Here is a 14,567-nt window from a genome sequence, read left to right on the forward strand (position 1 = left end):
CCACAGGTGCCAATCTGAGTGGAAGAGTGAGATTACACCACTTGATATCACTTGACACATATTTAATTGTTTGCTGGATTTAGACTAAAGCAGGAAGAAGACAGAAGTGAGAATAGTAACTAAACAGGTTCATTTTTATGTATCTCAAAGGAGAGTATAAGCATTTGGAAAATAGTCATCTTAAGGAACCAATTATATACAATCTTTGACTAATTAAAATTAATATGAGTAAAAAAAAGTATAATGCTCAAATGAACATTCCCCCTCCCCCATATTCCCTCCCCCAGCATAAAAAATAGAATATCACCAGCCCCATGGAGCAACCTGGGTGCCCCTCCTTCTGTACTCCCAGAGGTAACCTAAATTTGGTAATTATTCTTCTCTTGATTTTCTTTAGTACCTATGCGTGTGTGCTTCAACAATATATTGTTTAGTTTTGCATGATTTTGAACTTGCCATAAATAAAATCATATGGTAAGTATTCTTTTTGCTTTTGTATTTTTCACCCAAACATTACTTTTAAATCTTTTGTACATACAGGAAAGCCCACATATCATAAATGTACAATCAGCATTAAAATTTTATTTTGAATTTCACTGATATTAATACACACAGCTATAGTTCATTAATTTTTAATCTTTAAATATAATTTTTATGTAAGTTTCAAGTATACAGCATTATAATTCAACATCTGTATATACTACAAAGAGGTCGCTACAAAGTGGTCTATATAAACTACAAATCTAGTTACCATCTGTCACCATAGAGTTGACCCCCTTTTCCCATTTCACCTACACCCAACCCAGTTCTTTTCTGTTAACCACTAATCTGATCTCTATATCTGTGTTTGTTGGTTTGCTCTTTTTTTTATATATATTCCACATATGAGTCAAATAACACAGTATTTGTCTTTCTCTGACTTATTTCACTTGGCATAATACTGTCAAGGTTCATCCTATTGTCACAAATGGCAGGATTTCATTCTTTTTTATGGCTGAGTAGTGTTCCATTGTGTATATATACCACATCTTCTTTATCCATTCCTCCACTGATGGACACTTAGGTTGTTTCCATATCTCGGCTATTGTAAATAAAGCTGCAATGAACATTGGGGTGCAATATATCTTTTCAAATTAGTGTTTTTGTGTTCTTGGATAAATACCCAGAAGTGGAATAGCTGGGTCATATATGGTGGTTCTATTCTTAGTTTTTTTTGAGGAATCTCCATATGTTTTCCATAGTTGCTGCACCAATTTATAGTCCCACCAACAGTGTATGAGTGTTCCCTTTTCTCCACATCTTCTCCAACATTTGTTATTTCTTATCTTTTCAATAACAGCCATTCTAACAGGTATGGGGTGCTATCTCACTGTGGTTTTGATTTGCACTTCCCTAATAATTAGTAATGTTGAACATCTTTTCATGTGCCTGTTGGCCATCTGTATGTCTTCTTTGGAAAAATGTCTGTTCAGATCCTCTGCCCACTTTTAACTGGCATGTTTGGGGGTTTTGTTGTTGAGATGTATGAGTTCTTTATATATTTTAGATATTAACCCTTTATCAGATATATGGTTTGCAAATATTTTCTCCCATTCAGTAGGTTGCCTTTTTGTTTTGATGATGGGTTCCTTTGCTGTGCAGGAGCTTTTTAGTTTGATGTAGTCCTATGTGTTTACTTTTGCTTTGGTTTCCCTTGCCTTTGGAGTCAGATCCACAAAAACTTCAATAAGACAGATGTTGGTGAGGTTACTGCCTATTTTTTCTTCTGAGAATTTTATGGTTTCAGGTCTTACATTCAAGTCTTTAATCCATTTTGAGTTAATTTTTGTGTATGGTGGAAGATAGGGGTCCAGTTTCATTCTTTTGCATGTGGCTTTACATTTTTCCCAACACCATTTATTGAAGAGACCATTCTTTCTCCATTGTGTTATTTGCTCCTTTGTCATAAATTAATTGTCCATATAAATGTGAGTTTCTTTCTGGTCTCTCAATTCTGTTCCATTGATTTGTGTGTTTGTTTTGGTGCTAGTACCATACTGTTTTTATTACTGTAGCTTTGTAGTATAGTTTAAAATCAGGGAGTGTGATAATTCCAGCTTCATACTTCTTTCTCAATATTGTTTGGCTGCTCAGGATCTTTTGTGGTTCCATACAAATTTTAGAATTATTTGTTCTATTTCTGTGAAATATGCCATTGGAATTTTGATAGGATGCATTGAATCTTAAATATAATTTTTGATATAAACAATATATGTAACATAAGTTATAAATCATAATAATAAATTAAATATTCACTCATCACACAACTCGAATATCACACGTAACTTGTATCAATATATATGATTCTTCTCATCACATTCTCCTCTGTTCTAGACTCATTGAGTCCCTTCCAAATTCATATGTGGAAGCCCAATGTGACTGTATTTAGAGATAGGACCTATAAGGAGGTAATTAAAGTCAAATGAAGTCATAAGGATGGGGCTGTAATCCGAGAGGACTGGTGTCCTTATAAGAAGAGGAGGAGAGGGAATTCCCTGGCAGTCCAGTGGTTAGGACTCTACGCTTTCACTTCTGTGGGCGTGGGTGCTAAGATCCCACAAGCCTCTCAGCCAAAAACAAGGGTGGGGCGGGGGAGAGACCAGGGCTCTCTCTCGGCTCACAGGCACTGAGGAAAGGACATAGCAAGAGGACATGTGAGGGCATAGCAAGAAAGCAGGAAGAGAGTTCTCGCCAGAAAACCAAATCAGCCACTACCTTGATTTTGGACTTGCTGCCTCTAGAACTGTGAGAAAATAAATGTCTGTTGTTTAAGCCACAGTCTGTGGCATTTTGTTATGGCGCCTGAGCTGACTAATACACCTTCCCTCCCACTCAAGATGTAGCCATTATTCTAAATACCTTAGCTTTTCCTTTTCATATAAAAAGCATGTAGTGTTTCCCTACATATATATATATATTTTTTGCTTGTTTTTGAGATTTACAAAATTGTATCATAGATAGTCTCCAATATCTTTTTTATCCAACATTATGTGTTAAGATTCATGCATGTTGCTGCATGCAGCTTCAGTTTATTATCATATGTTGATCATAACACATATGATCTATTCTCCTGTAGGTGGATACAGAGATGATTTCTAATGTTGTTTTGTTTTTGTTTCTTTTTGCGGTACGCGGGCCTCTCACTGTTGTGGCCTCTCCCATTGCGGAGCACAGGCCCCGGACGCGCAGGCCCAGCGGCCATGGCTCACGGGCGCAGCCGCTCCGCGGCACGTGGGATCCTCCCGAACCGGGGCATGAACCCATGTCCCCTGCATCGGCAGGCGGACTCTCAACCACTGCGCCACCAGGGAAGCCCTAATGTTTATTTTTTAATGATTTCTAGTGTTGCTTTTATGAACAGAACTGCTCTCAACATTCTGTACCTGTCTCCCACTGAGCAGAAGTTTCTCTGGGGTGTAGCCAAAAGAGGGGAACTGCTGAGAAGTAGGGTACATGAATCTTCACCTTTATGGAGTGATGCCAAATATTATCTAAAGTGATCAAGCCAACTTCTACTCCCACTTGCAGTGAATATTTATCATCCACAATTTCTCCAACTATTACTATTGAGTCAAGACTTCTTAATTTTTGTTTTCCCTGTTTCGACTGTGGTCTTAATTTGCATTTCCCTGGTTACTAATGAGTTTGTGTACATTGTCATAAATTTACTTGCCATTTGTGTTTCCTCTGCAAAACGTATGTTCTTGTCTTTTGCCCGTTTTTCATATCAGTAGTTAACATTTTTCTGATTGACTTCCTTATATTTTCCATATAATATTTCTTTGGTGTTTATATGTGTTGCAATGATTTTCTCCCAATTTGTGACTTGACTTTTCACTTTCTTTATGGCATCTTTTTTTTTTTTTTTTTTTTTTTTTTTGCGGTACGCGGGCCTCTCACTGTTGTGGCCTCTCCCGTTGTGGAGCACAGGCTCCGGACGCGCAGGCTCAGCGGCCATGGCTCACGGGCCCAGCCGCTCCGCGGCGTGTGGGATCTTCCCGGACCGGGGCACGAACCCGTGTCCCCTGCATCGGCAGGCGGACTCTCAACCACTGCGACACCAGGGAAGCCCCTATGGCATCTTTTGAAGATCAGAAGTGCTTACTGATATAGTAGAATTTTTCAGTCTTTTCCTAGTGCTTGTTTAAGAAATTATTCCTTACCCCATACATAGAAACAAAGGTACTATCCTCCATTGCCTCCTAAAATTTTATACTTCTTCTCTCTTTAAGATTTGAGTGTATCCGGAGTAGATTTGTGTGTATGGTGTGATGAAGGAATATGATTTAATTTTCTTCCATATGCATAACCAGTTGTCCCAGCACACAATTCATTGAATAATCTCTCCTTTTCCCAATAGTCTTAACTGCCCCGTCGTGAACTAGTTTTCCATACGTGCATGGATCTATTTTTCAGTTCCCTATTCTGTCCCATTAGTCACTTTGTATATTCCTGTGCCATCATCATTTTGCTCTAATTAAATAAGTCTTCCGAGTTCCCTGGTGGCCTAGTGGTTAGGATGCCGGGCTTTCACTGTCATAGGCCTGGGTTCGATCCATAGTCAGGGAACTAAGATCTCGCAAGCCTCACGGAGTAGCAAAAAAAAGGTCTTCATATTTGATTAGGCAACACACTCACACATACACACACACCTTTTCCTTTTTCATCAAGAATATCTTGGACGTTTATTGCTGATATATAAAAATGTGATGCTCTTATTAGCACTAATAATTGCTCTATAGATTATTTTGGAATTTTTATGCTTATGATCATATAATACACACGGAGTAAGTTTTGTTACATTCTTTTAAGTCCTTATAACTTTCAAATTTTCTCTCTTTTTAAAAAATTGATTTCTAATTCAGTTGCATTGTAGTAAAATGATGTAACAATACCAAACCTAGAAAAAATTTTTGAGGTTTGCCTTATGGCCTTGTTTGTAGCCAATTGTCATGTGGTCAATATTCCATGTGTGTTTGAAAAGAATGTGTGTCTTATATAATAGTTGGATGCAATGCTCTTGTTAAAAACTGTTAATGTTGTTTAAATCTTTCATGTTATATTTGAATTTTGTGTACTTATCTGTTAATTACTGAGAGAAGGTTAAAATCCTCCCAGTTGACAATGAATTTGTTGTTTGCTCTTTGCTATTTTGCCAAATTTTGCTTTATACATTTTGAAGCTCTGTAATGGGGCATACAAGCTTAGACCTATTATATCTTCCTGTGAATTGAGCCTTTGTCATCTTATAGGGACCTTTTTTATCCCTAGTAAAGTTATTCTTTACAGTCTGTGTTTTCTGATATTAATAGATCTGTACCAGCTTTCTTTAAAAGTATTTGCCTGATAATTTTTAGCCTTTCACTTTCAACACTTCTCAGTCCATATGTTTAAATCTATCTCTTGAAAACAGTATAGAGTTGATTTTTAAAATGCAGACTGACAATCTGTGTTTTAAGTGGAAGCCTTATTCTATTTGCATTTCCTGTGATTACTGATGTATTTGGATTTATTTCTACCAAACTTATTTAGTGTTTTTTCATTGTCCAACTTTTTCTATGCTTCTCTTTTTTCTTCTTCCCTTTATTTTGACTTCTTTAGGATTGGTTAAGGTGTTCTTCCTCATTTAACTTTTCCCTTTTTACCAGTTACAAGTTATACACTTTATTACTATGTTTTAAATAATTATCCTGGAAATTTTTTCATGTGTATTTAATAAAGTCTAAACTTAACAAGTATATTTTCCTTCCTTTAGGATAATACAAGGGTCTTAGAACACTTTTTTAAAGATTAGTGACGCACTGGCAGAATTTTTTTTTTAATACAGTGGTTGTTTTTATTTATTTACTTATTTTTGGCTGCGTCGGATCTTGGTTGCGGCAGGTGGGAACTTTCGTTGGGGTGCGGTCGGGGTCCTCGTTGTGGCGCACAGGCTTAATTGCCCCACGTTCCCGGACCAGGGATCCAACCTGCCTCCCCCGCATTGGAAGTCGGATTCTTTTTTTTTTTTTTTTTTTTTGCAGTACGCGGGCCTCTCACTGTTGTGGCCTCTCCCGTTGCGGAGCACAGGCTCCAGACGCGCAGGCTCAGCGGCCATGGCTCACGGGCCCAGCCGCTCCGCGGCATGTGGGATCTTCCCGGACCAGGGCATGAACTCACGTCCCCTGCATCGGCAGGCGGACTCTCAACCGCTGCGCCACCAGGGAAGCCCGGAAGTCGGATCTTAACCGCTGGACCACCAGGGAAGTCCTTTGTTATACTTCTTAATCCCCTCCCCACCTTCCCTTTCCCCACTGGTAACCACTAGTTTGTTCTCCGTATCTATGAGTCACAAGCAGTACTTTTTATTAAGCCCCCTGGGGACATATCCCAGTCAGTAGGAGCTACTGGGCTTCCCTGGTGGCGCAATGGTTGAGAGGCCGCATGCCGATGCAGGGGACACGGGTTCGTGCCCCGGTCCGGGAAGATCCCACATGCCGCGGAGCGGCTGTGCCCGTGAGCCATGGCCGCTGAGCCTGCGCGTCCGGAGCCTGTTGCTCCGCAACGGGAGAGGCCCCAAGAGTGAGAGGCCCGCGTACAGCAAAAAAACAAAAACAAAAACAAAAAGAATATCAACAACAGCTTTTTGACCTTATACATACTTAGTTTATGTTTGCTGTATATTCATATTTTATTTTTATTTCTTTTCATCTTCAATTTTGGCATTTTTATGGTAGGAAATGTGTTTCCAGCGCTGGAAATATGGGTGAGACCTGAAGTGGCTTGACTTGTAACTGACGATAAGGAACAAATTAACTTGTTCAGTACACAGGCCACAACAGTGAGAGGCCCACATACCAAAAAAAAAAAAAAAAAAAATTGTCTCTACTGGAGAATGCAACAACTTGGCCTCAGAGACTGGCTCATTCACTTTTCTTTCTTGCTCTTATTGTCTCAAAATATCAGGCTTCGTTCTCAAAGAGACTGAGGGAAATCCCAGAAGACTTCCCAGATTGGCTTTTGCAAAATTTTGGCAAGTGCACATGGACTCAAGCTGTGTGGGAACTGCTTGAGAAAAGACCAGAAAGTATGGCAGAAGGTGTTTGTAGGAAATATCTTCCATTTGTTCCTCCAAATCTATTCTTTACTTTTCTCCACCCTGGAGCTGTCCTGGGAGCTGGCCCATATGGACTGCATCAACAGACTTCCTTGCCCTAAAACTGGGAAACAGACGTCCTTGCCCTAAAATTCTAATTGGGTTCAGCCAACGGAAGGCACAATTGAAGAGAGTTTTGAAATTCCTGTTGCTCTTCGGCCCACAGGTCACAACGGATTGGCTACATCCCTCTACTGAAGGCCACAGCTCCTGCCACGTAGCGTGCTCTCTTTCTGGTTTCAGGTAACAGTTTTGTCCCTTCAGCCCTAGGAGTGATAAGAGGTATTGCACTATCTGTTATTGCTTTTCCTAAACTCTGCCCACAGCTTTGTAAATAGCTCCTGTGTTAGGCTTTTCTTAAATTATCCATTTTAAGTGTGCCATCTGTTTCCTGCCAGGTCCCTCACTGATACAGTGTGTTTGATTAATGGGACTTATTTCAGACTAGTTGGAGCATGAAGTGTGTGTGCTGAAACAGCAAAACATCATGTAGGAACAGTAGGCTGAAAGCAGGTGGTGGAGGGACTTGTCTTCCAAGCCAGGGAGTCCAGCAGGCTATGGGAATCTCAGAAGGTTTTAGACCAGGAGTGACATGCTTTAAGAAAACTAATTTGGTAGCTGCATGCAGAACGCTTTAGAAATTGGAGCTGAGGAGACAAGTTAGGAGACAATTACTATTACAGAAAGTTAACATTTTGTAACTCTCAGATTGGCAAAGATCCAAAAATTGGATAGCACAGTATGTCAATAAGGATGTGAAGAAATAGCACTCTCAGTCATTGCTAGTGAGTGTGTAAATTGATAAACCTCCTCAGAAGGCAATTTGATAATATCTATCAACATGATAAATGTTCATAACCTATTGATCCTGCAATTCCACTTCTAGGTACCTAGCCTACCCCTAAGAACCCACTGCACATATGCTAAATAATTTATGTACCAGGATATTCATTGTAGCATTTTCCTACTGGCTAAAGATTGGAAACAACCTAAATGTTCATCAGTTAGAGACTGGTTAAATAAGTATGGCACATTGCATATAACAGAACACTAGGCAGCAGTTAAAGAGAATGAGATGACTCCATACTTATATGGGAAGATCTCCAATATAATGTTAAGGACAAAGGCAAAGTGCCCAAGTGTATACATAGTGTGCTTCTACTGGGGTGGGAGGATAGAAGGATATATTGCACATAAGTTTGTAAATGCATAGACCAGAAGAATACAAAGGGAACAGGTAAAGGGTGGTTGCTCTCCAGAGAAAACTGAATCACTGGGATCAAAGAAAGGAGGGAGATTTTATTTTAATCTTTTTGTACCTGTACATGAATTATGTTTTGAAAATCCATTGCGCTATCATCTCAGAATCAAACGTCTACCTTGTTATCAGTTCTAAAAATTAGTTTATGTATAGCTTTCTTGGTGAAATAAACACAACTAAAAGGTATTCAACTAAAAAATATTTTTCAAAATATAATAAATTACTTAAACGCCTGCACAGAATGCTGAGCTTGGTTACCAGGTGAGTAAATGGCCTTGAATTTTTTGCTTGGTCTTGTCAGTTCTTAAAGTTCCGAGTGTAACAGTATCTGAAAATTTGGAAAGCAGGCGTTTGAATAGTAACTACTTCCTTCTGTGAGTGCCGCTGACCTGAGTTCAGCCAGGGAATTCAAACCCTGGATTGGTGGTTAAAATAGAAGCCTTACTTAAGGTCCCTTCTAACCAGGAGAGGTTATATTGATAATAATAGGGCACTACCCTACCGGAGCTCTCAGGGTTTCTCTCTCATGATTGTTGTTTCATTCATCTGATCTTCAACTAGGCCGTAACCTCCATCAAGGAAGAGCACACGCTTACCTTGTTTACCATTGTGCTCTTGGCACCCAACGTGGAAAAGTTGCATAGTGGATGCTCAGATATTTATTTAGTTGAATTGAACATGGCTTTTGTGTCATATTGTCCCTGCCCTTCTTGAAACTTAAAGCTAGTAAATAACTGACCGTCTAATTGTAATGGCCAACTCATTTATAAGAGAAGAAAATTGTCAAATAGTGCAATTAAGTTTTTGAGTTGGTGGTGAAACTTTTGAATTAAATGTAATTTAGCTGTCCAATTTCTGTGGTACTACAGTAATTGCCATGATGTTTATAAAACGTATTACCATGTAACATTACCCATAGAAAGTTGAATCTTTACATCTTGCTGTTTTTATTTCTGCCTGATTAACACAATTAAAACTAAATTTTTTTTGTTAAATAATGACTCTTGCATTGCAATCAGAAGTTCAGCATTAAAACTTATAATTGACCATTTCTTCTATTCTTATGCAGTTGAGACTAGAGTAACAATTTTTTTTAAATTTTGCATTATATTGTACATAATGGGTTTTTTATTTTTTTGGCTGCATTGGGTCTTCATTGCTGTGCACAGGTTTTCTCTAGTTGCGGTGAGCGGGGGCTACTCTTTGTTGTGGTGCGCAGGCTTCTCATTGCGGTGGCTTCTCTTGTTGCGGAGCATGGGCTCTAGGTGTGTGGGCTTCAGTAGTTGTGGCATGCGGGCTCAGCAGTTGTGGCTTGCGGGCTCTAGAGTGCAGACCCAGTAGTTGTGGCACACGGGCTTAGTTGCTCCGTGGCAATGTGGGATCTTCCCAGACCAGGGCTCGAACCCGTGTCCCCTGCATTGGCAGGCAGATTCTTAACCACTGCGCCACCAGGGAAGCCCTGGAATGACACTTTTATAATACTCATATAATACTGTACTAAGTTGTATTTAACATACCTGATCATAAATGAAGTTTAATAAACTGATTGCTTGACTAATATGCAATTTTATTGCTTTTCCAGAGTTGATCTTAATGAAAATATATGGTCATTACACTTATTGGTGAATATGCCTCACTGCAATGACCATTGTCATTAGATTTGCTTGATAAAAACTTACTAAAGTGACTTTAAGTCAATGCTTTTAATTCAGGGGTGTGACTTTAATATAGATTTGTTTTGTCGTCTTGTTGTCTTTGTAAAAAACAAAAGAAATCCATCCCAGTTTAAGCGTCGGGAAACATATAGGGTCTATCTTCCTGAAACGGCAGAGAGACTTGAGAGGACAGGATGAATAGGCAAGACCTTCAGGGAAGGAGCTGACATGATATGGGCATCACTCATCACTTGGGGCATCACTTATTTTAGTTACAAGTTGGCCAGCTCCAGGACCAGACGCAGACTGCAGAAAAAGCTTTGCTTGTCTTATCCAACGTTTTTTAAATGCCTGAATTTGTCTGCCACGTTATCTGGTCCCCCACTCCCTAGCGACTTACTCTCAGCAGCCTTACTCATGGACTTCACCTGCCTGGCCCTGGTAAGCATTGGGTGCCTGGAGAAGAGTGACATCCTTAAAATAAACATGGAACTTGGGAGGGAAAGAAGTGAAAATGGAGATTTTAAGAATATATGGAGGGACTTCCCCGGTGGCAAAGTGGTTAAGAATCCGCCTGCCAATGCAGGGGACACGGGTTTGAGCCCTGGTCCGAGAAGATCCCACGTGCCGCGGAGCAACTAAACCCGTGTGCCACAACTACTGAGCCCACGCACCTAGAGTCCATGCTCCACAAGAGAAGTCACCGCAACGAGAAGTCCGCACACCGCGACGAAGAGTAGCCCCCGCTCGCGGCAACAAAGACCCAACGCAGCCAAAAATAAACAAATAAATTAAAAAAAAAAAAAAAGGATATATGGAATTTGAGGGAATTCCCTGGCAGTCCAGTGGTTAGGACGTGGTGCTTTCACTGCTGTTTGCCCAGGTTCCATCCCTGCTTAGGAAACTAAGAAGATCCTGCAAGCCGCGAGGCGTGGCCAAAAAAAAAAAAAAAAGAATATATGGAGAGGTGCTGAAGTGCTGGGACCAGTAAGGAAGCCCACGCTGTGACCAGGTGAGGCTGCTATCTGTCAGAAGGGAACTTTTTGTACCATTTGCCTCAGACACGGTCTATCTGCACGTTCTAGAGTTTTATTATTCAAAAAATAAATGTCACTTATTTGTCGGTTCTGGTAACTGACTTCTGAAGAAATATGGAACCAACCAATCCTGTAGAGCAACCAGTCTTCACGTATAAAGGTAGCTGGGATGTTTCCATTTAGACCTTTTTGGATTGAGGGGGTGCCATGCAGCGAGAAGCAGAGAGATGCAGAGTTCGAGTCAGGAGGCCTGACATGGCACTTTATGTACCCAAAGCTCGAAGGGGCATAGTAGTGCACAAATCAGGTGATGAGGGAAAAAGCTGTGGTCCACCTAACTCCGTGGTGAAAGAAGAACAAAAGGAAGATTCTTTCTCTCAAAAGGGGATCATTAGAGACAAGCGTGAGGCTCAAAGACTAAGTATTAATCCAGATAAAAAGGAACACAATCGTAGGGAAGGAAAGAAATCTTCAACAAAATTTAATAAAGATGCGTGGCTTCAAGAAAGAAATAAAGATAGTGTTTGTACTAAGAGGGCAACCACAGAATCCAAAAAAGTATTATCCCAAGGACATCAGCAAAGAGTCCCAAATCCTGGGATTATACCTATCATACCTTTACAAAGACATTTTAAACCAAAGAAGGTAGAGAGTTTGGAGGTTGAAACCAGAGATGTGACGGAACAGGATGGGTTGCTTCAATCTCAGTCTTGTTCAGAAATCAGTAAGGCTCAGGTTCCAAACAAACCATTCCAAAATGTGGAATTCTGTGATTTCAATAGGCATGAACTAAATGGGGAAACATTTGAAGATAGAAATTTGGAAAGCAGAATGAAAACTGATGCCAGGGTTGCAGAGATACTATCCCAATTTCCTGGAGATTTTAGTTCTGTGGTGAAACCTGAGAGTATGATTGCACCAGTAAAACCAAGCTCTGATTCTGGAATTGTACAACAAGGCATGCAGACATCGGGTGGAATGCTGAAGCGCAGCAACGGAGGCATCACCACTGATTCTGTTCCTGGAAGTCCAGTTGGTATCATTGATCAGACTTGCATAGACTTGGATGCTGAGAATGTTGGTGATACAGCCAACAGTACAGATTTCATCTTGGGTCAGAAAGGTATAGATTCCATTCCTGAGACTATGGGTCACATCTCTCATCAGATGACTATAGTCAGCAAATTAGAGAGCATAAATGGCATTTTTGATCCAACAATGATTAGAGAGTGTGAGGAGAATGACAGCACTGCTGATGAGTTATGTGTAAAGTGTGAATCTTCTGATACAGCTGTCCTTGCTCATGAAACATATACAAATAATGGGTCGAAGAGTGTAGGTGACATTACCAATAAGACATGTATGATGGACATTACAGATATCATATCTGATCAAATAACTGTAGTTGCTGTTAGAGTAGCTCATGAGGCCTGTAGCAACACAAGTAGTTTCTCAGACTATTTAGAAATAAGTGCAGATACATCCCCTCTTCATGTAGCTAAAAGGGGGAATGACACTGAACATTTCAGCAACCTGACTGCTTGCTCAGATATTTATGCTGAGAGTGTTTCATCTAGTTTCACAGAGTCAACAGGAAAGTTGATAGAGAGCTTGTCAGATTGTGCTTCCTCCTTACCTGTAAAGAAGATTGCTGGTAGTAATTGTAACACTTTTTTGGACTCTGAACTCAGTATGTTAAGTGGGACAAAAGTATTTTCAGACAGTGCTTTGGGCAGTGATCAAGATTGTACTGGTGATATAACAGAGGCATTGCATGAACTTAAAACTGCTGAAGAGTTCAAAACAAAAGAAGAAGATGGCTCAGAGACTACAGAATTTGGTGTAACCTTTCCTGATATAGAATCAGTATCTGTGGAAACATCCATGGAATCGAAAGCAACTGATATGTCTCACACAGAAGCAAGTGCTGCTACTGAGGAGAGCTGGGAGTCTATGTTTAATGATGATGGTGACTGCCTGGACCCACGTCTTCTACAAGAGTTATCAGGGAATATGAAGAATAGAGAAAGCATCCAAGAACCTATATTTGATTATTACAACCATGAAGTTCCTGATATTGACCTCAGTGATTGTGAATTCCCACATGTCATTGAAATTTATGACTTCCCCCAAGAATTTCGTACTGAAGATCTTCTACGGATTTTCTGCACTTATCAAAAGAAAGGATTTGATATTAAATGGGTGGATGATACACATGCCCTAGGAGTATTCTCCAGTCCGATTACAGCTCGTGATGCTCTGGGTAGTAAACATACCATGGTGAAGATCCGGCCCTTGTCGCAGGCCACGACAGCAGCCAAGGCCAAAGCGAGAGCTTATGCTGAGTTTCTCCAGCCAGCAAAGGAGCGTCCTGAGACTTCAGCAGCCCTAGCCAGAAGGTTAGTCATCAGTGCCCTTGGGGTTCGAAGTAAGCAGAGCAAAACCGAACGGGAAGCAGAACTTAAGAAACTGCAAGAAGCCCGCGAGAGAAAACAATTGGAAGCCAAGCAACGGGAAGACATCTGGGAAGGCAGAGACCAGTCTGCAGTTTGAACATCATTTGATGACAGGGATAATTCCAGGAATTCAGAAAATATTTCCAGTCTTCAGAGGATTTTTCCAGAGCTCTGTGTACATGCAGATGTGCATGTTAACGAAAGAAAGAGATAAGCGAGCAAGACAAGGGCTGATGAGGTATAGGAGGAAGACAGACTCCTGTTTGTCTTCACTCCTAAATGCAGTTCTTTGGAACTGCCTTAACTGTGTTGGACGTGGAAGGAAGCCATCAGCTAGGAAGAAACTTGGAAGATGTGACTTCCAAGAGTCCTCTGGACAGGGCAAGTCACACTTCCAAGATGTTTTAAGCAAATGCAAAACAGAGGATTCAAACCTGTGATGATGGGAGATTAAGGCACCGCAAAGGCAGGGTGTTCCTTAGTACCTCACAAAGCTGAGAACAGCAGTATTGCAGGGGGCAGGTGAGGTGGGCGGTCAGAGGGGAGGGAGCTGTTAGTACAAGGAGATGGAACGGTATCTGGAGTGCTTGGTATTCACAGAATCTGCACTGCCGGTTCCAGAACCCCAAAGTTGGTGAACTGCAGCAGGTGTAGGTATTTGGACTCCAGAGCTTGTACTAAGCTGAGTGCCTGGGGCTGCTCCAGCCGCATGGCAGCCTGGGGCGTGCCCGCTTCATTCCTTACAGGAAGCCAGTCTTGGGAGCTGTGTGCCAGTTCCAGTTTAAGCAGTACTATCACGTTGTAAGAGAAAGACATTAAAGCCCATTTTATGACATTAAAAAAAAAAAAAAAAAGAATATATGGAATTTGAAAGGCAGGTGAGCCCAATAAGGGTGGAGGCTAGGGACAGACACAAGACTATGCATATAGGTTGAGAGCTGAGGCTCTGAGAGAATGAATACGAAGAAGCTAATGGCAAAACTT

At 40.7% G+C, this 14,567-nt stretch overlaps 1 protein-coding gene across 1 annotated transcript; it reads left to right on the forward strand.

The window, feature by feature from the left end:
• Window positions 1-11,106: 11,106 nt before the first annotated feature.
• LOC309967186 (coiled-coil domain-containing protein R3HCC1L-like) lies at window positions 11,107-14,402 on the forward strand. The gene has a single exon (XM_082847725.1). The coding sequence runs from the start codon at window positions 11,335-11,337 to the stop codon at window positions 13,678-13,680; it is 2,346 nt and encodes a 781-aa protein (XP_082703851.1). The 5' UTR covers window positions 11,107-11,334; the 3' UTR covers window positions 13,681-14,402.
• Window positions 14,403-14,567: the final 165 nt, after the last annotated feature.

Source organism: Leucopleurus acutus, assembly GCF_964270905.1.
Source record: "Leucopleurus acutus genome assembly, chromosome: 10".
NCBI lineage: Eukaryota > Metazoa > Chordata > Mammalia > Artiodactyla > Delphinidae > Leucopleurus > Leucopleurus acutus.

Excerpts from the sequence above, each read along its gene's own strand:
- LOC309967186 (XM_082847725.1), top strand. The coding sequence starts at position 11,335 with ATGCAGCGAGAAGCAGAGAGATGCAGAGTTCGAGTCAGGAGGCCTGAC.